The following is a 26,179-nucleotide window of genomic DNA, read 5'->3' on the forward strand; positions in this document are numbered from 1 at the left end:
CTCTCCCTCCCTTCCCAAGACAGCGTGCAATCTGATACAGACTATACATATACATTCCAATTAAACATATTTTCGCATTAGTGATGTTGTAAAGAAGAATTAGAACCAATAGGAGGAACCACAAGAAAGAGAAAACAAAACAGAAGAAAAAAATTGTGAATAGTATGCTTTGATTTGCATTCAAACTCCATAGTTATTTCTTTGGATATGGATAGCATTTTCCATCATGAGACTTTTGGAGATATCTTAGATCCTTGCATTGCAGAGAACGGCTAAGTCTATCAAAGTCATTCATCTCATAACATGGCTGTTATTGTGTACACATTCTCCTGGTTCTACTCACTTCACTAAGCATCAGTCCATACAAGTCTTTCCAGTTTTTTCTGAAGTCCATCATTTCTTATAGCACAATAATATTGCATTACTTTTGTATACCACAGCCTATTCAGCCATTGCCCAATTGGTGGGCATCCCCTCAATTTCCAATTCTTGGCCGCCACAAAAAGAGCTGCTACAAATATTTTTGTACATGTGGGTCCTTTTTCCCATTTGTATGATCTTTTTGGTATACAGTCTTGGCTTATGTTTAATAAGATTGGTGCTTTTGAATCATTTTCCTAATTTGGGAATTTTCTTTCCCTATCCAGATCTAGAATAGCATTTTCTATTGATCATGTTCAATTTGGTATTATAGTTATTGCTGACCCCATCAAACTCCCCTCCCAGCTCCCTATTACATCCAGAATCAGATATAAAATTCTGTTTGATGTTCAGAGCCCTCCATAACCCCACCTTTCCAGTCTTCTTATACCTCATCACCCCACCCCATCCCATCTGCGATCCAGTTATACGAGGCTCTTTGCTGTTCCTCTAAAATGACCCTCCTTACTCTATGACTTCCCACTGGATGTCTTCCATGATTGGAATGTTCTCCGTCTTCCTCTCTACCTTTTGGCTTCCTTCAGACACTTACTATCTGTGTGACCCTGAGCAAGTCACTTCACCCTGCTTGCCTCAGTTTCCTCATCTGTAAAATTAGCTGGAGGAGGAAATGGCAAACCACCCCTGTATCTCTGCCAAGAAAACTGAGTCAGACACAACCAAAAAACAACTTAAAAAAGACAGAGACTCAGCTCAGAAATCACCGTCTTTCCTAGTCCCCCGCCACTGCTAGCATCTTCCATCAGAGAGAGCTAATTCATCCAGACAATTTCTTCTTTACACATACTTGTTTGCTTCTTTCCCTCTTCATTAGAATGTGAGCTCCCTGAGGGCAGGCACTGCTGTTTGCCTTTCTTTTTATCCCCATGGAGCTCAGCATCCTGCCTGGCACGTGGTAAATCCTTGCTGATGTCTAGTTGCCCGCAGAAAATAAAATCCAGAAGGGCAGAAGCGGAGTCTGGTTCATTTTATTGTGTTACTTTGTATATACTTTACAGTTTCCTTTATGCACACATTGTATCCTCCCAGGAGAATGTAAGCTCTTTGAGGGGAAGGGATGCCTCATTTTTGTATTTGTATCTCTAAAACCTAGACCAGGGCTTTGAACATATTGGGAACCTAAAGAGTGTTTGCTGAATGTGAAGGGGCTATGCAGAACCTGAGTTCTTACCCCCTCCCCACACTGACCCGGGGCATAATTCACCAGACAGCTGGCCAGGATTAGGAGGACTATTTCTGACCATGGAAAAAGTTGGTCGGATTTTTTCTTGTTGTTGTAGCAAGCCAATCATCCCAGGCAAAGCAGGATGGGAAAGACAGCCTGGGAGATGGTGGCAATGGGAAATCCAGAGAAAAAAAAAAGCAGGAGTATGTTACTGAGGGGTATGACTACCTGGGACCAGTTCTACGTCTGCAATTTACCGTCTGTGAGCCTCGCTACTGTTTCTGCAACTGTAAAATAATAGGGCTGGCCTATGCCATCTCTAACATCCCAGGCAGTTTTAAATATCCTGCATCCAAAGGACCCTCCAGGGTGTGATATTCTATATCCTAAGGGCTATTTCTGCTCTGACATAGTAAGTTCTAAGGTTCCTACCAGCTCTGTGACTATGAGTTTCTCAATAATCCCATGCTGAAACCAGCTTGAAGCAAGGAAGATCTAGGTTCATATGCTACCTCAGACACGTAACATCTGTGTGACCAGTAACAAATCATATAACTTCTGTAATAAATAGTACCTACCCCACAAGGTTGTTGTGAGATCAAATGAGTTAAGGTTTGTAAAGTGCTTTGTAAGCTTGAAAGTGTTATATAAATATTAACTTAGTAGTAGTAGTAGTAGTTCTTGTTATTATGTAAGAGATGGCATGCATGGCATACCAAAGAAAGAGCCAGCCTCAGAGACAGCAAGCCCTGAGTCCAAGCCTCATCTCTGACCCACACTGGCTGTGTGACCCTAGGCTAGCTCCCTAACCTCTCAGTGCTCTAGGCAACTTTCTAAGACTGAAAAGTGCACTGGTGGATGGATTTTCCTCACCTGGGAGCTTCCTTCACCAGTGAAATCACAGGTTTAGTCTTCCTCCTCTCCTTCTCCCTGCTCCTCCCCTTCCTCTTACCTCCTCCCCCCTTCTCTTCTTCCTCCCCTTCCACCTTCCTCATCCTCCTTTCTAGCAGTAGGATTGACATAGTTTTTGTTACCCTATCTACATAGTCAAAGCAAGGGATTGATGTGATACTAGGGGTGTGTGTGTGTGTGTGGTGTGTGTGTGTGGTTTGAATGAGAAAAGGAGAGTGGTTAAAGTGAGCAGCCAAGCTGTCAAATCCCGGGAGACAGAAATGCCCAGTGTTCACCCGTGGATGCCACCTCTTTATATCAAGGATGAAAGAAGTCGGAATAATCCCAGGAGAAATGCCTTGAGTGTTTGCCCCACTCCCATCGCTACCCTTTCACTGAGCTGGAGAGAGGGAGGGCTGTGAGAGAAATAACACTGAATGTGGAGTCAGAAGTTCTAGATGGGTGTCCTGGCTAGACTACTTACTCCCTGTATAACACTAGGCAGGTCCCTTAAATTCCCTACACCTTAGTTTTGGCACCTATCAAGTGAAGCCGAGAAACTAGACCAGCTCCAGAGTTTCTTCTGGTTTGGAATTCTATGACCCTGTACATGGATGTTCTGAAGAATGGAGGGTTTTGTTCTTGGAATCAGGAGAACCTCGACTCAAATCCTGTCACCCCCATATACTGCCTTTGTGACCTCAGGCAAATCACGTAACTTTGCCTCAGTTTCCTCATCTGTAAAATAAGGGAGTTAGACTCAATGTCCTCTAAGGTCCCTTTCAGCTCTAAATCTATGATCCCATGGTAGATACCATCTCCATGTAGCTAGATAGGCAGGGAGGGTGGGGCCCACTGCCCTCGATTTCCTATTTCATTTCATGGTGAAATGTTTTTCCTCAAATCCCAACAAGTTCATTTCTTAGGAGAGAGGGGTGAGTAGGGCCGACAGCATCTGCTGGGGAGTTAGGATTCTTGAGTTCTATTTCCAGCTCCCGCCACTGACTCATGATGTGACCTTCACTAGGTCACTTGCCCTGTATTTTTCTTGCCAAGGAGAAAACAGAGGTGGTGAAGCTCACATTTGCCTAAGGGTCTGGGGAACCTCATCTGAAAAGAGAACAGTCCTCAACTGAGTCTCATAGGAGCACAGATTTAGGACTGAAAGGGACCTTGGAGGCCATTGATTCAACCCCCTCTTCTTACAGATGAGGAAACTGAGGCACAGAAAGCTGAAGTGATTTGCCAGGGGTCTCACAGCTAAGTAAGTATGTCAGGTAGGATTCGAACCTAGTCTAGTACTCTTTCCACTATTCCAAGCTGCCTCTCTAGTTTGATTCAAGTGACCTTTATGGACAGTGTGCTTATGTTTAGCCCCAAGGGACTCCAGGAGAGACATGCTGTGCGTCACAGAGAATTTGTCCAAAGGACAACAACCAAATTAATCCTTTCTAGGACTTCATAATTTTCAAAGAATCTTCATATATCTTCTCTCACGTGACCCTCACACACATTGAGGTGAATGGAGCTGATATTGCCTCTATTATACAAATGAGGAAACTGAGGCTTAGAGGATCAGATATGTGGTACAAGATTCGGAGTCAGAAGGCCTAGTTTCAAATTCTGTCTCTTCCACTTAGGACTTCTGTGACCTTGGGTATGTCCTCTCACCTCCCCGGTGGTCTTGATTTCTTATTTTTAAAATAAAGTGGTTGGGGGGCAGCTGGGTGGCACAGTAGATAAAGCAACCAGTCCTGGAGTCAGGAGGACCTGAGTTCAAATCTAGCCTCCCACACTTACTAGATGTGTGACCCTGGCCAAGTCACTTAATCCCAATTGCCAAAGAAAGAAAGGAAGGAAGAAAGAAAGAAAAAGGTAAAAAAGAGAAGAAGAGGGTTGGATAAGGCAGCCTCTGAAGTCTTTTTCACCTCTGGATCTAAGAGCCCATGAATTTGCCCAAGGGCATACCAGCTAGTCAGTTGTGGAAGCCATGTATCCTGAGGACGTCTACTCCTAATTTCTTCCAGACCAGCTGAAAAGGAAGGCAGGTGCACAGGCATGCATGTGCATGTATACACACAGACGCATATGCACACACACACACCCTGACACACACTGACTACAAAGACAGGAAGACAGCAAAATCAAAATTGGGGAGCTCTGAGGCAGTAAAGCCAGGGACTTAAACCAGGGGCAGATGGGTATTCAGGATAGAGCCTAGGCAGTGGGGAAAGATCCCTAAAGCATTGACCCTGAAGTCAGGAAGACCTGAATTCTAATGCAGCCTCAAACAACTGCTAACAGACACTGGACATGTGGCTTAATCTCTCTGTGTCTCTGTTTTCTCATATGTAAAATGGGGCTACTAATAGCACCTAGGAGAAAGCTAGGGGAAACCGTAGTGCACAGAGTCCTGGAGTCAGGAAGACTCATCTTTCTGAGTTCAAATCTGGCCTCAGACACTTACTAGCTGTGTGACCCTGGGCAAGTCACTTCACCCTGTTTGCTTCAGTTTCCTCATCTGTAAAATGGGCTTCTTGGAGAAGGAAATGGCAAACCATTCTAGTATCTTTGCCAAAAAAAAAACCAAACAAACAAAAACAAAGGAGGTCACAAAGAGTCAGACATGACTGAAATGACTGAACAGTAGGACCTACCTCACCAGGCTGCTGTGAGGGGCAAATGAGACACCCCATATGTAGAATGCTTTGAAAACCGTAAAGGATAAGAGAGACCTGAGCTAGAGCTATGGGTGTTGGGCTCTTCCTGGAATAGGGGAGAGGGTCACAGGTGAGGCCAAGGTCGTTCAGCAGAGCTGTGGGGGTGCAGCAGGATCTGTTCAAAGTGCCACCTGCTTGCACTTTGTCTGACTCTTAATTAATCCACCATTTATCCGGGGAATTTTTAAGATCACTCCATTCTCTTTTCAGGTGCATCCACCTACTGTCATACAAGATTTTCCTGCTATTAGACTCTTCAGAAGAACAAAACAAGACAGAGGGGCTGGGCCTGGAACCCAACATCATTGTCCCAGATCTGCAGAGGTCAAATCAAAGAAGGATTCTAGGAGACTAGCAGCATGGGGTGGCCAGCCCCCCAGAAAAGAGCCTGGTGTCCTGAGGTATGAGAAAAGCCATTCAGCACAGAAGGAAGAATTTGGGATTTGGAGTCAGAGATAACAGAATCCAAATTCTACCACTGCTGCCTACTGCCTGTGTGATCAAGTGCTTAGCACAGGGCTAATAAATGCTTGTTTCCTCTCCCCTCCCCTGTGAGACCTTGGGTGAGTCATTTCAACTCTGTGCCTCAGTTTCCTCATCTATAAAATAAGGGGATTGGATTAGATGGCCTCTCAGGTTCCTTCTAACTCTCAAGCCATGATATTATGAGTCTATGTGTCCTCATTTCACAAATGACCCGGCCCATGGTCCAGAATCCTGGGTATTTTTTCTCAGCTATCTGGGGAAAGTTTATCCCACGTGGACCTTGCAGGGGTCTGAGGCAGATATTCCCCTCATGTCTTCCTTCTGACTTGGTGCCAAAGATGACCTAAGATCATGGCCTGGGCAGCTCAGTGGCAGCTCAGTGTTGAGCATCAGGACACTCTGTACCTTGGTGGGAAGAAAAGACCCAGGGGCTTAATTCCCTGAGTAGACATTGAGACTCAGGATTCAGAGGCCTTCAGTCAGAGAGCCCTCCTCTGGATTATTTCTGTCCAGTGGAAACCCATCAACTGAGGGCATTTTATCCACAGCAGCCCACACCTTCAGACTGTTGTGGGCCTGTGGTCTCAGTAGATTGGGATGGAGGGGCAGGGGTGGGGGGAGAACATCTCGCTGAGATGAGTGCTTACATCAGTTACTTGGGATTGCAGCCCCTGAACAGTCTCCGTTTTATCACTAAGCAGAGTACAGACTTTATTGATGGGTTGCTGTTGGGAGGAGGGGGAGGAGCAGTTGGTGTGGGTGAGACAGAGGCTGGGAGAGGGGGAGGGAAGTCCAGGAGAGAAGAGGACGCTTGTTCTTAGAGTCCTTTGCAGCTGTAATACCAGTCCTTCCTCACAAGCCCAGAAAACCAGGGAATCAGAGGACATCTAGCCAAAACCCATCATTTTAGAGAAGGGGAAACTGAGGTCCGAGGAAGTGAATTGACTTGCCCAAGGTCACACAGGGACTACGCATTAGGGTAGAATTTTAATCCAGATCCTCTCTCATTTCACAGATGAAAAAAAAACCTAGGCCCAGATAAGCCAAGGATCATAAAACTAAAACAGATTTTAAAAGCTATCTAGCCTAGCACCCTCATTTTATAGACAAGTAAACTGACACTCAGGGTAAAGTGACTTGCTCAAAGTCACACAAAATTTGAACCCAGTTTCTCTCCCATTTTACAGATGGGGAAAACTGAGGCTCAGATGAGCCAAGCTAAAGTACCGTAAGACTGGAGAAGTCATAGATTTGGAGTTAAAAGGACTCCAGAATCTGAATGGAGATTGAAGCATACTGTTCTTATTTTTTCATGGGGTTTTTTTTTTGGCCTATGTTTTCTTTCACAACATGACTAATATGGAAATATGTTTTGCATGACTGCACATACATAACCTATATCAAATTCCTTGCCTTCTTAATGAAGTGGGAGGGAAGGGAAGGAAGGAGGGAGAGAATTTGGAATTCAAAATCTTAAAAAATGAGTGTTAAAAATTTTACATGTAACTAGAAAAAAAACAAATCTTTTTTAAAAGGAGGGGAGGCCTGTGGCTGTCAATCGACTTGCCCAAGGTTATAAATATCAGAGGAAGGATTTGAATTCTGGTCTTCAGAATCAGCAGCCGGTGCTTTTCCCGACATACTGTGTTGTCTCTATTTGCTCCAAATCATACATCTAGTTAGTGTGAGAATGGGAGCTAGAACCCAGGTGTCCTGACTCCCAGCCAAGGATTGTTTTCCCTTTAATCTCAATGTTTCTCAATCTCGACATTATTGAATTGTTTGAAGAAAGTTCCCATGATTCCAAGAGTGCACAAAGACTCTACATGGAAAATGCACACACTCTCATCCTACCCCCATCTCCCCACCCTCATTTCCCAAAGCTTTCTGAATTGTTGTTTAATCACCTCTGGTTTTCATGACTTCAAGGACCACATGGTCTATGGAGTTGTCTTAGCAGAGATATCTGCGTGGTCGGCCATTTCCTTCTGCAGCTCATTTTACAGATGAGGAAATTGAGGCAAGCAGGGTGAAGTGACTTGCCCAGGGTCACACAGCTAGTCAATGTCAGAGGCTGGATTTCAGCTCAGAAGAGCTTGACTCCAAGCAGAGTGCTCTGTTCACTCTGATGCCATCTAGCTGCTTCCTAATAAGTAAAATCAAGGCTAGGGCAGCTGCTCTCAGTGGAGGACTACCTGATTGCAGTGAATGACTTCATTCATTGGCTTTGGATCCTCTGAAGCTCAGAGCAGGACAAGTAAATTCGGATTTGGAGTTTTCAAGTCCTGGGTTCAAATCCCACTGCTGCTACTTAGTTCCCTGTGTGATTTTTGAACGAGCTGTTTTCCTGGCTCTTGAGCTCAGTTTCCTCTTTAGTAAAATCAGGGAATTGGACCAGATGGCTTCTAAGGGCCCTTCCAGCTCCAAGTACTTTACCTGAAGACCTCTGTCTTTTGCCTTTTTTGGCATCCCCAGAGCTTAGCAGAGTGCCTGACACAGAGATGGCACTCAATAAGTGTTGATCGAATTGAAGAAAAAAACAGTTCCTTCCCTCAAGGAGTTTACATTCCAACGGGAGGAGCCTAAAAAGAGAGAGAGGAAGTGGCAAGCCTGGAAATGGAGGTTCTGGGGGGAATCTCACCAATGGAAGGAGGGAGCCCTCAGGGTCATAGAAGGATCTTCCAAGGTGAGAAGGTACCTGAAGCATGGTAGTAAAGTTTAGAGAGTCAGGAGCATCAAAACAAAAAAAATGGATTCCAATCCCAAATCAGAAGACCTGGGTTCAAATCCGATTCTGCTACTTAATGAACTAAATAAACCCTAAGGGCCCTTCAAACTCTTGATCTAGGATCCTGATTCATTTTCAGGTCAGTCACCTGAAAATGAGGAATATATTCACAGAAGGAATCTAGAATTCTGAATGTGTATGGCCCAGTCAGTCTTCTGCCCCAGGGCTGGAAGAGATCTCAAAGACCTCATTTTACAGAGAAGGAAACTGAGGGTCAGAGAGATGACATTATTCGCCCAAGGTCAAACAGGTAATAGATGGCAGAGCCAGGATTCAAGTCCAGGTTGCTGGACTCCATTCAGACAAATCGATAAAAATGCCATCTGCCGCCACCAGCTGAACCCTCCAGCCTCTTTGTCCTCTATGATCCGGCCACATCTGAGTGGTACTACATACCCAGAACTTTGGGGGGAGGGGGTGGCCCGGCACGGTGAGCAAGGAGCCCAGCGAAACTATTACCGTGTCCTAGATGTTACCGCGGGTTCAATATTCAAACCCCCCACTTGTTCCCAGAGAGCCGAGAGGCAAATCACAGGGGCAGGTTTAATTTCACCCTCCCCGAAATCAGCAAGGGCTGGATGAAAGCCCTGGGGTGCTCTGAGCAGCTCCTGAAATCCACTGATATGATGCAGTCCCCTTACCCCTCCTGTTTCTCCTCCACTCGATTTCCCCCCCAGCAGGATGAATTCTCCTCTCGCAGTTCCCTCCCTCCTTTTCTCCTCGGCTGCTCTCCATCCTCCCTCCGTTCCCCACCCCCCTTCCACCCGCTCCTCCTTCCCCAGCCGCCGGCTATTTGAGCTTCAAGGATATGTGATCTCTGGATACCAAGCGGGCGCGCTGGCACATAGACGGACGCACACACGGAAGCACACACGCGCACACACAGCCACATAGCCCACGCGCCGCGCACACAGGGGCGCACGCACACATAGAGGCGCGCACAGAGCCAGTGCGCTCCCTCGGCGGAGGCCAGATGTTTCTCTCCTAACCTAGAGATAGCCGCCCCGGCCTTGGTGCCGGTCCGGATCTCCCGAAGCCCCTCCAGGAACCCTGGCTCAGGATGGGGCCGCCGCCGGGCTCCCCGCCGTCCTTGCTGCCCGCCGCAGCCCTCTGCCTCCTTTCCTGCCTCCTGTCTGCGCCTCGGAGCCACGCGTGCCCCGCGGGCTGTGTGTGCGCGGACTCCCATACTGTGGACTGCCGGGCCCGAGGGCTGCCCAGCGTGCCGAGCGCCTTCCCCCTGGACGTGCGGAAGCTGCTGGTGGCCGACAACCGCATCGAGGCCATCCCGGCTGACTTCTTCATCTTCTACGGGGACCTGGTGTACCTGGACTTCAGGAACAACTCTCTGAGCTCGCTGCAGGAGGGCGCCTTCAGCGGCTCCGCCAAGCTCATCTTCCTGGACCTCAGCTACAACAACCTGACCGAGCTGGGCGCCGGCACCTTTCGCTCGGCCGGGAAGCTGCTCAAGCTCAGCTTGGCCAACAACCGCCTGGCTGGCGTGGACGAGGCCGCCTTCGAGAGCCTGGAGTCGCTCCAGGTGCTGGAGCTCAACGATAATGACCTCCGGAGCCTCAACGTGGCCGCCCTAGCCGCCCTGCCCTCCCTGCGGACCCTGCGCCTGGACGGCAACCCGTGGCTATGTGACTGCGAGTTTGCTCAGCTCTTCTCCTGGCTCCAGGACAATGCGTCCAAGCTGCCCAAGGGTGAGCGAGGGGCTGGGACGGTCCGGGCGGGTGGGGGAAAGGGAGAGGGGAGCTCAGCGGAGAGGGAACCAGGGCTGCTAGCTGCGGTGGGGCTGCGGAGCTGAGGGCTCTTGAGATCTGCGGTGGGAGATCCAAGTCACGCCAAGTCAGCCGGCTTTTAGGAAGTGACCCCGGCCTCCTGGCTGCTCCTCACCAGAAACCCTCCAGCCCGACTCTGGGCATTTTCACTGGCACTCTCTCCTTCCTCATCTCTGCGTCCTGGCTTCCTTCAAGTCTCAGCTAAAATCTCCCGCTTCCTACAGTCCCCCTTTATCTTCAAGCTTTCTCTCCAACACCGTTTCCCATTTCTCCTGCATAGACAGCTTGTTTGTGCATAGCTGTTGTTAGCATGTTGTCGGGCCCACTGGTGAACTCCTAGAGAGCAGAGGCTGGCATTTGTCTTTCCTTGTGTCATCGTGCTTAACCCAATGCCTGGCACATAGTAGGATCTTCATACGTGGCTGTTGACTGAGTACTTACTGTGCATCAGGCACTGTACCTGCCATTGCTGCATCCCTAACCCTATATTCCCATGGGACTAACTCTAAGATTGGCGAGGAGCAGATTTCCTTTGTAAGGGAGCCAGACAACATCTGTCAGCTGATGAGGAAGTTTGGTTAGGAAGATGCTCTACTGGGAGTAGGAACAGGGTGCCAGAGAAAGAACACTGGGTTTGAGTCTCAGGATTCAAGCTGTGTGACCTTGGGCAAAAAATTTCTCCTCTCTGGGCCTCAGTTTCCTCACCTGTCAAACAATCCCAGTTGTTCTTCAATCATGTCTGACTCTTTAGGACTCCATCTGGGATTTTCTTGGCAAAAATGCTGGAGTGGTTTGCCATTTTCTTGTCCAGCTTGTTATACAAAGGAGGAAACTTTGGTGAAGTGACTTACCCAGGGTCACATTGTAAGTGTCTGAAGCCAGCTTTGAACTTGGGGAGATGAGTCTTTCTGACTACAGGCTGGGCACTGTGCCACCTAGCTGCCCCTAAATGATCCCCAAGGCCCTGTGTGCTTTAGAGCTCTTGCTCATGTTTAAATGATCTCTAAGGTCCAGTTCTGAATCCTGTGATGATATGAATCTAAGCCAGACCCCCAGTGAGGTGTACCCACAGCATAGGAAGCTCTGGTTTTCCCTTTGTGTTCTTCCTACTACTGCCTAGTGAGGACGGTATACCCAGCAGGCGCTCCATCAGTGGTTTTTCTTTCTTTCTTTCCCACCTTCCTTCTCTCCTACCAAAAGGCAGCACACAGGGATGGGGAACCTTTGGCCTCGAGGCCACATCTTACCTTCAAAGAGTGCAGCCTTTTGACTGAGTCCAAGTTTTACAAAACAAATCCTTTTATTAAGGGGATTTCTTCTGTGACGTTTGTATTCAGTCAAACGGCCTCACTTGAGGAACTAGAGGGCCACATGTGGCCTCGAGGCTGCAGGTTCCCCACCCCTGGATAGGGGATGAAGTGCTGGCCCATGAGTCAGGAAGACCTGAGTTCAAATCCTGCCTCTCATATCACAAACAAGTTGTTTCACCTGTCTGAGCTTCAAGCAAGTCTCTAAGACCATCTCTTGTAGACCAGCTGTGCTTTCCAGAAGTGGAGAGAGTTCCTACTTGGATAAAATCACAGCTCCTTGCCATATGGACAAGGGTGATACAAAGAAAATCAGGTAGTCCCTTCCCTGATGAAATGTACAGTCTATTGGGGAAGCTAGGCCGTGGGTAGAAGCAGCTACACTACAGGAAAGAATGCAAAGATACGAAGCAGGTGCTGAGGCAGTGAAGCTCAGTGGAGAGGGCACTAGAGGTAGGATCAGGAAGACCTGGGTTCAGATCCCGCCTCTGACTCTTAGCTGTGTGACAGTGGGTACATTGCTTAACTTTTGAGCCTCAGGCAACCTTAAGACTTAACTAAATCATAAACTAACTGTCCCAAACAGGTAAACTTATATCTGCCACATATTAGTATATTGTACTGAGTGCAGAGCCTGGAGCGGTCTGATAATAATTATTCAAATTCAAAGGGCCCTTTAAGATTTTCCTGGCTGGGGGGGGGGGGCAGCGCAGTGATTGGGGAACAGATGGCATTGGATGGCATTAGGGTCTTTCCTTGAAGACTAGACAGATGGATGGAAAGTTCTGTTCTAGACAGATGAATCAGCATTCACTGATTTCCCCTTGTCGCTGGTCCGTAGCTTTTGTCATGTCCGACTCTCTGTGGCCCCATTTGGGGTTTTCTTGGCAAAGATATTGGAGCGGTTTGCATTTCCTTCTCCAGCTCATTTTGCAGATGAGGAAACTGAGGCCAACAGGGTTAAGTGACTTGCCCAGGGTCACACAGCTAGTAAGTGTCTGAGGCTGGATTTGAACTCTAAATGAGTCTTCCTGACTCCAGGCCCAGAATTCTATCTACTGCACCACCTAGCTGTCCACTGATTTCCAGTACAATAAATAATAACATAGGCTGCAGCATGGACTAGGGGAACATGGTTCAGTGGTCAGAGAGAGCTAAGTTAGAACTGATGTAACATCCTGACTCTTCTCCAAGCTTTCATGCCCTTCTCCATCTGTTCTTCTACTCCCAAGTATTACCCTTTCTCCTTCTCTGGTTGCAACAGGGCAGCAAGATAACATATGTCAAACAACTCTGACATGAAAGAACATTTCTCCCCCAATCGTGTAAGCCTTTGTCTTTACTTTATAAGTTCACTGCTATAGACTTCTCAAACATTGTGCCATGTATATTTCACAGATCATACATTGAGTTATCCACAAATTAGACTTGACATTCGAAGCTCCTCACAACCTGACCCCCCCACTTGCTTCCAGACCTATTCCATGTTACTCTCCTTCACAAAATCCTCCCATATTGCTCTTCCTCATGAATGACATTCGGGCTCCTATCCCTGGGCACAGGCTATAATCATCTCCCTTCTGCCTGCCCTCTCCTCCTACCTCTAAGAATCCCTGGTTTCCTTTGAGATTCAATCAGGTGTCACCTTGTACATAAGACTTTTCCTGATTCCCCCCACTTCCACCTCAGCTACCAGTGCCCTCCCTTGCCTGGCATCTATTTTGTGTAAACCTAGGTGGCACAGTGGATAGAGTGCCAAGCCTGGTCAGGAAGACCTGACTTCAAATCTAGCCTCAGACACTGACTAAGCTATGTGACCCTGGGCAAGTCACTTCACCCTGTTTGCCTCAGTTTCCTCATCTGTCAAATGAGCTGGAGAAGGAAATGGCAAGCCACTCTAGTATCTTTGCCGAGAAAACCTCAAATAGGGTCACGAAGAGTCAGACACAATTGAACAACATATCTGTATGTGTTTATCTCCCCCAGTTAACTCATAATGTTTTTGCTTATGTTCATTTATTGACTACCTGTTTATCTATTTATTGGCCTTGGGGGTCATTTTGGAACAACCATTTTGGAGGAGTGAAAGGTGAAGCCCAGAGATGTTAATGACTTAGCCAAAGTCACACAGCGAGCCAGCAGCAGACCCAGATGTCCAGACACATAGCCTTCTCTGCGGTTTGGACCAGGCCGTCCCTGTCCCTAATGTTCTAAGCTACTCTCATTCTCATAGTCAAGACAGCATGATGAAATAGAGATCTGTCCTGGAAGCCAGGAAAATCTGGGATGAGGACCTGCCTCTGTGATGTAGAGTGTCACATCAGCATGTGGCCCTGTACAAGCTTCTGAGGGCTCCCGGAAAGTCTGTAGGAGCAGAAGTTTCCAAGAAGATGCCACTCTTCACTGGTAGAGGGAATTTCCTCATCTGGGAGAGCCCTATACCAGTAAATAACCAGTCTCTCTCTCCAATCCCTATCTCCTCGAATTCCCACTTGAATCATCCAGCATCAAGTTCAGTGGCCTGGAGCCCCATTCCACAGGGAGAGATCCTGGCTGCCAGAGGAGCAGGGCCTCCTAAGCAGGTGCTCTGTAATACTGGGGGAACCCATTGCAAAGGAGGAAACCATTTCAGGACTCCTGGGGGATCCAGGCTGCATATGTGTTCTTCCTAGAAGTAAGTCTAAGTAAATGGGGAAAGGTGCCATCTTAGCTGTTAAAATGGGGCCAGAGAGGAGATCGAGACAGTTCTCTCCCTGTGACCTTGATAGCTCCCCTTGGCTTGTAAAATGTGTTTATCTTGCCTGCCAGGTTAGAGTCCCCGTGCAGTCACCCATCTGATAAGGCGCTCCTAGCCAAGGAGAATGAACAGAGGAGACAAGGGAAAGAGGGGGAAATCAAAGCCGACCATTTCCTGTCCAATTCCTGGCCTGGAGAATGGCAGGGTCTTGATCAGAGGCCTTGGGGCCTGTGCCAGAGAATCTAAGGAGGTTCTTGCCTCATCGGCCCCCTTCCTGGCCTAGGGAGCAGAGGGGCCTGGGTGCCAGTCTTGGTCTCTGCCATTAACTTTGGGACCTCCTTTAGGCGTTAGCTTCCACCTTGGTAAAGAGGGAGGTGACTTAGCAATTGATTTCTAAGGTTTCTTCTAGGCCCGTAATGATAGATTGGAGAATCGGGCCCAGGGAGCTAAGACTCCTGACCATAGTCTGGGCAGCTCAGGGGAGGGGGCTGCAGACACCCCCATGAGCTCCTTGCCCCATCTCTCTCTTATCTAGTATTGCACTTTATTCTATACCATTCTGGGAAGCCATGCAGGTCAGTGAAAAAAGGTGCCAGATTTGGCACCCAAGGACCTGAACTCAGTCCTCATGGTTTAATGAATAGTTCAAATCCAGCCTCACACTTAGCAGCTTGTGACACTACATAAGTCACTAACCCTCTCTTAGCCTCAGTTTCCTCATCTGTAAAATGGGATAATAATAGCACTTACCTCACAAGGTTACTGTGAAGATCAAATAAGATCATTTTTTTAAGGCAATTGGGGTTTAGTGACTTGCCCAAGGTCACACAGCTAGTAAGTGTTAAGTGTTTGGTCTGAGGCCAGATTTGAACTCAGGTCTGCCTGACTTCAGGGCCAGTGCTCTATCCACTGAAATGAGATCATTTATGTAAAGCACTTTCAGACTTTAGAGCAGGCCTGCACAACCTGTGGCCCGAGGGCCGCTTTCGGCATGCCAAAGGATTTTAGGTGGCCCGCAAAAAATATAGAAGAAAACTCGAGTTTTCTGCTTTAGAGTGTTATAGAAATTTGAAAGCCAGTCTTGGAGGCAGGAAGGGCCACTTCTTTTTTTTTTTTAACTTACTTACTTACTTATCTATCTATCTATCTATCTATCTATCTATCTATCTATCTATCTATCTATCTATTTATCTTTATTCATTAATTTATTTATTTTTAGTTTTCAACATTCGCTTCCACAAGATTTTGAGTCCCAAATTTTCTCCCCATCTTGTCCCTCCCCCAACCCCAAGACAATGTGCATTCTGAATACACTTTCCTCTAATCTGCCCTCCCTTCTATCTCCCCCCCCCTTCTCTTATCCCCTTCCTCTTCTATTTTCCAGTAGGGCAGGATAGATTTCTGTGCCCCATTGCCTGTATACCTTATTTCCCAGTTGCGTGTGAAAACAGTTTTTTAACATTTGTTTTTAAAACTTTGGGTTCTACATTTTCTTCCTTCTTCCCTCCCCACCCACTCTCACTGAGAAGGCAAGCAGCTTGATATAGCTTATATATGTGTAGTCATGCAAAACACTTCCATAGTAGTTATGTTGTGAAAAACTAAGTGTATTTCCCTTAATCCTGTCCTTTCCCCCTTTTATTCTATTCTCTCTTTTGACCCTGTCCCTTCTCAGAAGTGTTTGCTTCTCATTACCCTCTCCCCCAATCTGCCCTCCCCTTCTCTCTTATCTCCTTCCCCCCATTTTCCTGCAGAGTAAAATAGCTTTCCATACCTAATTGAGTGTGTTCTTCTCTCCTTAAGCCAAATCCAATGAGAATAAGATTCACTCATTCTCTCTCACCTTCTCCCACTGTAAAAGCCTTTTTCTGTCTGTTTTATGTGAGATAATTTACCCCGTTGTACCTCTCCCTTTCTCCTTCTCCCAGTATAATCCTCTCACCCCTCAATTTTATTCTCCAGATATCACCCATTCGTCTTCAACTCACCCTGTGTCCTCTATCTATCAATCTATCTATACATATAATTTTTTTCCTTCCAACTATCCTAATACTGACAAAGGTGTCACGAGTTACAAATATCATCTTTCCAAGCAGGAATGTAAACAGTTCAACCTTAATAAGTCTTTTATGATTTCTCTTTCCTGTTTACCTCTTCATGTTCCACTTGAGTCTTGTGTTTGAAAGTCAAATTTTCTATTCAGCTCTGGTCTTTTCATCAAGAATACATGAAAGTCTTCTGTTTCACTTAATGTCCATTTTTCCCCTGAAGGATTATACTCAATTTTTCTGGGTAGGTGATTCTTGGCTGTAATCCTATCTCCTTTGCCCTCTGGAATATCATATTCTAAGCCCTGCGGTGCATTAATGTAGTAGCTGCTAAATCCTGTGTTATCCTGATTGTGTTTCCACAATACTTGCATTGTTTCATTCTGGCTGCAAAGGCCCACTTCTGACATATACTGTATGACCCTGGATGAGTCATTTCCTTCTCAATGCCTCAAGCAACTCTCTAAGACTAAGTCTCAGAGAAGATGCTTATTACTGATGAAGGGAGTTTCCTCATCAGAAGTTCCCTGCACCCAAGAAATCATCAGTCCTGGTTGAAAAAAAGTGAAATATTGGTGAGTGATTATTAATACCTGTGGGACCTTGAATAAAACACTTAAACTCTCCAGGACTTGGTCCAGGGGTGGGGAACCTTCGGCCTCCAGGCCACATGAGGCCCTATAGGTCCTCAAGTGCAGTCCTTTGACTGAATCCAAACCTCACAGAACAAATCCTTTTATTAAGGACCAAGTCTTGGTCTTTTCATCTCTGAAATGAGAATGGTAGAGACCAGATGACCTCTGAGGTCCCTTCCAGCTCAAAACTTATTATCTTAATAGCTAAGATGGCACCTAACAGCAATTTCATTAGATTTGCTAAGCCTAGTGGAAAGTGCCATTTCTGAGTCCCCTTCCCTCTCTCCCACCCATCATTACTTTGTAATTGAATGTGCCTATTCCACCCCCATCTCAGACCGCCCCTTCTGCCCTGGGGCCAGGGCTCATCGTAGTTGCTAGCTCAGCTGAAAATAGGCATCATGGGTGCCTACTTCTGCTGGACACATGTACCGCTTCTCTCTTGCTGGTGTGGATCCCCAACAGCCTTTGCCTTTACAGACAAAAGAGAAATGTCATCTAGTCCCCCCTTTCCCCTCCCTCACATTCAATGGGGAGGAGTTGTCCCTAAGCATCTGTGACTAACTCTGTCCTATCCCTCTCCTTGTTAAAAATGTCCTTTCACAAGCTTCATCTTCCTCTGAACTGTTTCCTCCAGAGAACTCCTCCTCTTGAGATACAATACACACACATACACACGAAACATTTATTTTAAAAAATCCCTCATTGGGACAGCTAAGTGGTGAAGTGGATAGAGCAACAGCTCTGGAGTCGGGAGGACCTGAGTTCAAATTCAGCCTCAGGTATTTACTAGCTGTGTGACCCTGGGCAAGTCACTTAACCTAGACTACCTTAAAAAAAAATTCCTCCTTGACCTCATTGTATTTAGAAAGAATTCCACTGATGTGGTCCCTACCCTCCTGGTGTTTCTATTCCAAAACTTATCCAAACATATTCAGCATTGTATTGGCAGAACCAGAACTGAAAAGGATATTTGCTACCTATGAAAGAAAATCATGGCCCTTTCTCTGGACCTTTCTCTTGCCTATAAAATGGTATGCTGAAGAGAACATGGCATTCACGATCTGAGGGCCTGGGTTCGATTCTTGCACATGCCTCTTACTCTTTGCATGGCCTCCTTCCTCATCTGGGCCTCACTTTCCTCACTTGCAAACATTTCTGAGGTCCCTTCGAGCTTGAACCCTGTGTCCAGGTATAGTACAGTGGAAACAGTATTGACCTGAATTCGTAGGATTTGAATTCAGATTCTGCCTCTACTGCCAACTGGCCATGTGATTAGGCTAGAGGCTTTATTGATCGGGGCCTTAAAGGAAACATAGACTCTGTCTGGTCACAGGGATCATAGAACCTGAGCTAGAAGGGCCAATTCATCCAACTCTCCCATTTTACAGATGAGGAAACCGAGGTCTCGGGAAGATAAGCAACTTGTTCAAGGTCACCCACGTAATAGGCAGAAGTGGCATTTGAACTGAGGTTCTCCGATTCTGCGTCTGCCACTCTGTCCACTGTGCCTCTCAGGGCAGGTGGATTCACATCCCGAGGCCTCAGCTTCCTCAGCCGTACAGTGAAGAGGCTGGGGTCTCCTTCTAGCTGTAGATTCTTGAAACTGGACTTTGCTGACTTGAAGGAGGAGCTTCGAGGGTCCCCAGCTGCCTCTGGAATCAGGGCGTCCAAAGACGGTTGCGGCTAGCACTGCTTTTATATTCTTTCTTCCCATTTTTCTCCACCTCTGAGCAGAAAGGAAAACCTTTACATGTAGGGATACTGGTTTGTTGCTTTGGAGCCGACTCGTGTTTTGATGATGTCAGCAAACCTACCCAATTAATGCAGTTTACATTGGGCCCAGAAAGCACATGTATAAAAGGAAAGCAGTGTGCAGGTCTTAGGGTCGGAGACACCCTTCTTCAGCTCACTGGCAACTTCAGTGTCGAGAGATCACAGTGCATAATAATAGGCAGAATTGTGAAACAGGACAGCCTTGGGTAAGGTCGATATGATTTGGTTGGAGGGTTGGGAGGAATGGGCAGGGGCTGGCAACTTATTCCCATGGGTGGGACTCTTTGCAATGGTGATCCCGAAGAGGCCACTGGCTCAGAGATGGAGATCTGGAAGGGACCTCCAAGGTCATCTAGTTTGAGTTCTCATTTTACAGGAGAGGAAACTGAGGCAAAGAGAGCCTAGGTAGCTTACCCAAGGGAAGAAGAAGAATTAGGATTAGAATTCAGGTCCTCAGACTCCAAAGTCACACTGATATACTATCATGAAAAGAGTGCTGAATTTGGATTTGAATCCCAGCTTAGCTACTTATTAGTAGTGTGATGTTAGACAAGATGCCTAGCCTCTTCAGGGTGTCATGTCCTCATTAGTAAAATGGCCCAGGAAGATGAGACAGGTAGACAGAAATGAAGGCAGATCTCATATATGCCAAAATAGTCACAGCAACATTTGTGTATGTGTGTGTGTGTGTGTGTGTGTGTGTGTGTGTGTGAGAGAGAGAGAGAAGAGAGGGAGAGAGAGAGAGAGAGAGAGAGAGAGAGAGAGAGAGAGAGAGAGAGAGAGAGAGAGAGAGAGAGAGAGAGAGAGAGAGAGAGAGAGAGAGAGAGAGAGAGAGAGAGAGAGGGAGGGAGGGAGAGAGAGAGGGAGGGAGGGAGAGAGAGAGAGGGAGAGAGGGAGAGAGACAGAGAGAGAGGGAGGGAGAGAGAACACAAAGAACCAGAAACAAAGTGGACAGAGGCAATATGGTGGTAGACTAGAAGACAGGAAGACTTGGGTTTGGATCTTAGCACAGCTACTTACCAACTGTGTGACCCTGGACAAGACACTCACCCTCTCTGGGCCTCAGTTTCCTTATCTATAAAATGGAAATGTTGGACTTGTTGGCCTTTAAGGTGCCTTCCATCTCTAAATCTATGATCTAATGGCTGATGGGTGTGCCTCAATTGAGGGGTGGATGAACAAAATATGACATATATATATATATATGTAATGGATTATAATTGTTTGTAAGCCATTGGACACCACCTTAAGATCTGTGCTCCCATTGATCAGGTTCCATTTTAGGGACATCCCCCAATTCCTATCTCTTTGTCTTGTTTTGCCCCTCCCCCCACTCCCTGATAATTGCCTCTGGGAAATTTCAAAATAAAAGTATGTCTGAATCTCTACTGATGTAGGGTTCTCAGCACTTGAGCTAACAACCCATAGTGATAGTGACATGTACGTTGGTAAATGTTTAATACCAGCTCTCGGAAAAGGTATTTGCAAACCACACTTTCATGTTTAATCTTCAGTATTAACATTTTCTCCATCACTTTATCAAGTCTAGAAAATCAACAAAGCCACAAATCAAGCTCAGCTTGTAGCATTTGCTGATTTCTGAAGTGCAAATGCTCACGCTGAAAATGTACCAATTGGCTCTTGGGAGTCACTTGGAGCTGGCTGCAACATAGCCCTGGATATGGGGTACAGGACAGTCTTTATTTTCCTCTGCAGAGAGACAAAAATGCATAAAGGACTTGGATAAACTCATGAGCAATGACATCATTCTTCCTCTTTGGTAAGTCCCATTTTCCACATAGATCCATAAAGAATGTTATGCAAAACCCTAAACTCACCACCTACTGTGTGATTTGAACTAAAGAGACAACCCCCTGACGTTCACTTTAGGGATACATACAGGCCTCAAGTCTTAGAGCATGTTCATAAAGGTTTGGACTGACCCCAGAAAGAAGAACGAACTTGGTGTTGCTACAGAGACAACCCCCTTCCTGTTGAACCCACGCTATCTAACTCATGAGAGTAGCAGACGGCAAAGTCCAGACCTTTTACTCTTCCATGTCCTGCTTCAGTCCTTTGACTCTTGGTGGGCATGGGGGCAGCAGCCTCCCTATGAGGCAGATGGAACCTGAGAACTTGCCCTTCTCTCTTTAAAAAGCTAGGTCCCCACTCTCTAGAAACTCACTATTGATCAGAACGCACCCCTCTTCTGTCTAGAAAGCTGGGTCCTAAAGGTCTCCAGGGACTCATCATTGTCCAGGAATTCCCTCTCCCCTATGCAGAGAGCTTGGGTTTGGATAACTTTCCCCACTGCCTCTGAAGGCTAGGACAAAAGGATCTTTCTTTACCTGGAGATATCAGTAAAACTTTAAAATTTTATATTTTAAAATATAAGTAAAATAAAATGACAATCTCTAAAAGTTCCTTCCAATTCTAAGTCCTAAGATCCTATACCTTCAATAAATCTATAAGCATTTATTAAGCTCTTACTGTGTACCAGACACAATGCTGGGCTTTGGGGATACAAAGACAAAAAAATGAAACATTCCTACCATCAAGAAACTTGCATTCTATTAGAACAGGCAACATGTATATTGCCATGATGATGCTAATGATGATGATGATAGAATTTATTATTATAACAACTTTTATGTAACATTTTAAGGTTTGCAAAGTGCTTTATGTATATTATTTCATTTAATTCTTTGTTTTTAGGCCAGATCTATGATTTTTTTCACTGCAGGAAATTCTTAGCAAAGTGCTTCCTTTAACAATACCAGTCTTGAATCTATAGTAACAATGCTTTTCTACAAATTATAGTGATAGTAATAAAACACCTATTGTCTCATTTAATTCTATAGACAAGCCTGAGATGTAGGGGCTATTATTATTCCCATTTTATAGATGAGGTAATTGAAGCTGAGAGTGGTTAAGTGACTTGCCTAAAGTCACACAGCTTGCAAGTATCTAGGCAGAATTGGAACTCAGGTCTTTCTAACCCCAAGCACAGGATTCTATTCACAGTATCACCCAGGTGCCTTACAGTTATGTTCAAAAATAGGTATATATAAAATACAGACGAGGTAATTTTAGAGTGGGGGGAACTAGCAGCTAAGGGTCAAGGGGAGTCAGAAAAGACCTTATGTCCTTCAGTTTCTTCAAAGGAGCCTGGGCAAATGCCCCACATGCCAGAGAAGCCAGAGGCTTGGGCTGCTGCTATTTGCTTCCCTCTGAGGAAAGGGACCCCGGGTAGAACACTTACCAAAGCATTGGCCCCAGAAGCCCCTGAAGGAATCCCCCTTCTCTTAAATTCCCACAAATCCTTTTGCCGAGGCAAAGGCTCTCAGAAGGCAGATTGGGAAGTGTTAGAAACAAGGATTGTGTTTCTATTAGCAAAGCCAAGCATATTCTGGCCCTTCCTTTGGCCCATTCTTGCTTACCTGGAGTCATGGAGGAAGGAGCCAGCAGCACCACGGGGAGCTCCCGGAGTTCCTTTCTGTCAGAGGGCTGTCTCCAGGATAGCCACAGAGGTTGGGTGAGGTCTCTGTTGCTATTTTCAATCTCACTTAGACCTTCTTTGTGGCTCTCAGAGCATCTGCTTGTATTCTAACAGCTAATGCATTTTTAATGGACCTCTTAATTACAGCTGGTTGCTGTGGTGTTCCCTTTCCCTCCCTGGTTTTTCCTTAGGTCTGTTTGTAATAGTCTTGGGATTTCTCCTGTCCCTTGGTAGGGACAACTGTAGATGTTACTCATTTCTGCAGTGACCATAGAGGTCATCAGTGATTTCAGAGCTAGAAGGGGTTCAAGGACCAGTGACTCTGTACCCCAAAGGTCCCCATGCCTAGAATGAACTCCTTCCTCGTTTCATATAGACCTGTTCACGGGACCATGCATCTAGAGCTGCAACAGTCTTCAGAAGCCATTTAATTCAGCCTCCTTCATTTTACAGAGAAGAAAACTGAGGGCCATGGAGGTTAAGTGACTTGTCCAAGGTCACAGAGATAGTGTTAGAGTTGAGGTGTGAACCCAGGTCCTTTTTCCACTTCTTTCCACTTCTGCCTTTAAGCGTCCCTTGCTTTCTTCCAGACTTAGCTCCTGCCCCACCCTCTATGGAAAATCCTTCCTGCTCCCTCACCTATGTCATTAGTGCTCTTTCAGGGGAGTCCATAAACTTGGATGAGGAAAAAAAAATTCTGTCTTTGGGGCAGCTAGGTGGCACAGTGGATAGAGCACTGGCCCTGGAGTCAGGAGGACCTGAGTTCAAATCTGGCCTCAGACACATAATACTCACTAGCAGTGTGACTCTGGGCAAGTTACTTAACCCCAATTGCCTCACCCCCCCAAAAAAAAATAACCCAACAACAAAAAAAATATTCTGTCTTTGTTTTCACCAACTTCTAACTTCAATTTAGCATTTCTTTCTTTCTTTTTTTTTTTGATGAGGCATTTGGGGTTAAGTGACTTGCCCAGGGTCACACAGCTAATAAGTGTCAAGTGTCTCAGGCCTGATTTGAACTCAGGTTCTCCTGACTCCAAGGCCAGAGCTCTGTTCCTTGTGCCACTTAGCTGCCCTCAATTTAGCATTTCTTTCAATTATTTAAAAATATTCTGAGAAGAAACCCATGGGCTTCCTCATACTGCCCAGGGGGCCCATGGTACCAAAAGAATTTAAGGCCCCCTGATATAGACCAACCCATATCTTTCCACCATATGTATATATTGTCTTCCCTAATAGAATGCAGACTCTGTGAGGGCAGGGACTATTTCATTTTTGTCTTTGTGACCCCAGGATTTAGTAAAATGCCTGGGCTTAGTGGGAGCTTATTGGTACAGTGGATAGAGCACAGGGCTTGGAGTCAGGAAGACCTCAGTTCAAACCTGCCCTCAGCTATGTGACCCTGGGCAAGTCACTTCATCTGTTTGCCTCCGTTTCCCCATCTGTAAAATGAGCTGGAGAAAGAAATGGCAAACCACTCCAGTATCTTGGCCAAGAAACCCCCAAATGGGGTTACAAAGAGTTAGACACAATGTAAAAGACTGAACAACAAAAACATATATACACTGTAGTATATGCCCTGGAGATATTAAAAAAGGCAAAAACAGTCCCTGCCCCCAAGGAGCTGACATTCTAAAGGAAACACAGCATGGAAATAACTATGTACATATAAGATATATTTGGATCAGATGAGAGGTAATCACAGAGGAAAGCCTTGTAGTGTTCCTTTTCCCTTCCCGGTTCTTCCTTAGGTCTGTTTATAATAGTCTCACCTGCATTATCTCAGGGATCCTGTCTTGGGATTTGTCCTGTCCCTAGGTGGGGACAACTGTAGATGTTACTCATTTCTGCAGTGATCATAGAGGTCATCAATGATTTCAGAGCTAGAAGTGGAAGAAACTTTAGAAGTGATCTTGAAATGTCAAACTAGCTGCTTGCAGGCCACCCAAAACTCCCTCGTACTGCCCAAAACAAGTTAGAATGTAACTGGGAAATGTTTAACAAAATAAAATAAAAATACAGTACAAAATAGATAATGTTAATTTGTAGTTTTCTAAGTGAATCTAAGGGTCTCTTTCTATTTGAGTTTGATACCACTGATCTAGTCTAACCCCCTCATTTTACAGATGAAGGAACAGAAGTCCAAGAAGCTTATGAAACTTTGGTCCATCCAAGTTATATTATATGTCTTTGATGACATTCTATTGTGCTATAAGATGATGAAGGGGATAGTTTCAGAGAAAACTGTGAAGACTTGTGTGAACTGATACAGGGCGAAGTAAGCAGACTCAAGAGAACAGTTCATACAAGACAACAATATTGTAAAGTCAAATAGCTTTGAAAGACATAGGAACTCTGATCAGAAAAATTACCCACCACAATTCCAGAGGATTCAAGTTGAAGCATGCTGGCCACCTCCTAATAGAGAAGTGATAGAGTCAGAGAGCAGATGAGACTTCTTTTAGTTATTTATTTATTTGGAAATTGTCAATGTGGGGGACAGCTAGGTGGTGCAGTGGCCATGGAGTCAAGAGGACTTGAGTTCAAATCTGGCCTTGATATTAGCTGTGTGACCTTGGGCAAGTCACTTAACCCCAATTGCCAAAAAAAGAAAAGAAAAGAAAAGAAATGGCCAATGTGGGAATTTGTTTTGCTTGACTATAGATATCTATAACACAGGTTTTGGGTTTTTTTCTTTCTCAGTTTGGGGATAGGGAAAGGCAGAGAGAAAATGAAATTTTCATTAAAAATAAAATTAAACCTTCATTTGAAAAAAGAAATCTATGTTCATAGATCTAGAGTTAGAAGAGATCTTAGAGATTATCTAAACTCCTCATTTTACAGATGAGGAAACTGAAACCCAGAGTCTTGGCCAAGGTTACATATTAATAGTAGAGTGAAGATTTGAACATTAGGTCTTCCTACTCCATACCCACCACTTTTCTCCAATTAGAACATAAACTCTTTGAAGGCAGGAACTGTCCTTTTGCTTTTATTTGTGTCCTCAGTACTGAGTCTAAGTGCCTGGAATGTGCTAAATGCTTAATGAATGCTTGTCATTTTGCTTTGCCTTTTTGCTGACACCAAGGGAAAAGATGTAACTTAATTTGTTTCACCTAATCCCAGGTGATGAGCCAACTTCTGACATTGCCCTGGATCATTGTTCTTTTTAAATATTGGCGAATGTTGAGTCAGCCTTAAATTCTTTTTGGTTAGACCAGGAATTTAGTTTTAGCGAAATAATAGATTGTTGTTCAGACATTTCTGTCATTCAATCAATTGTGTCTGATTCTTCTTGACCCCATTTGGGGTTTTCTTGGCAGGGATACTGGAGTGGTTTGCCATTCCCTTCTCCAGCTCATTTTGCAGATGAGGAAACCAAGGCAAACAGGGTGAAGTGACTTGCCCAGGGTCACACAGCTAGTAAGTGTCTGAGGTCAGATTTGAACTCAGGAAGATAAATCTTCCTGACTTCAGGCCAGGTTCTCTATGAACTATGGCGCCACCTAGCTGGCCTTGACATAATAATACCTGCATTATAACATGCCTGCTTACCCTGTACATTTTTATATGCATATGCTCTTACAGGTCAATTCTCTCCCCTTGAAAATAAATGGTAACATGTTGTTAAAAGAAAGGACTCATGGTTTAATAGACAGAAGGTCAGTCTCAGAATCAGGAAGACCTGGGTTCAAGTTCTGCCTCTGAAACATACTGTAGGCAAGTCACAGCCTCTCAATGGTTCAAGACCACTGTCTCAACTAAAAGTGACAGATGAGAGGCTAATTTGCATCAGAAGAGTGTGTTTCCACATGGAAAGTTCATGCATTGATGAATTCAAATGCCTAACCACCACCCCCAGCCCCATTTATTCTTGTTGCAAAACCAGATGTGACAAATTGAGC

At 45.5% G+C, this 26,179-nt stretch overlaps 1 protein-coding gene across 1 annotated transcript in view; it reads left to right on the forward strand.

Annotated features, from left to right (window-relative positions):
- The first annotated feature begins 9,547 nt into the window (after nucleotides 1–9,547).
- Nucleotides 9,548–26,179, forward strand: part of LRRC38 (leucine rich repeat containing 38) — a 47,237-nt gene continuing 30,605 nt past the window's right edge. Inside the window, exon 1 of the mRNA XM_020971992.2 lies at nucleotides 9,548–10,194. Coding sequence (XP_020827651.1) covers nucleotides 9,552–10,194 — 643 coding nt within the window. The 5' untranslated portion in view covers nucleotides 9,548–9,551. The remainder of the gene's footprint in view (nucleotides 10,195–26,179) is intronic.

This window comes from Phascolarctos cinereus, unplaced genomic scaffold (assembly GCF_003287225.1).
Source record: "Phascolarctos cinereus isolate Bilbo 61053 unplaced genomic scaffold, phaCin_HiC Scaffold_726;HRSCAF=1367, whole genome shotgun sequence".
Classification (NCBI taxonomy): domain Eukaryota; kingdom Metazoa; phylum Chordata; class Mammalia; order Diprotodontia; family Phascolarctidae; genus Phascolarctos; species Phascolarctos cinereus.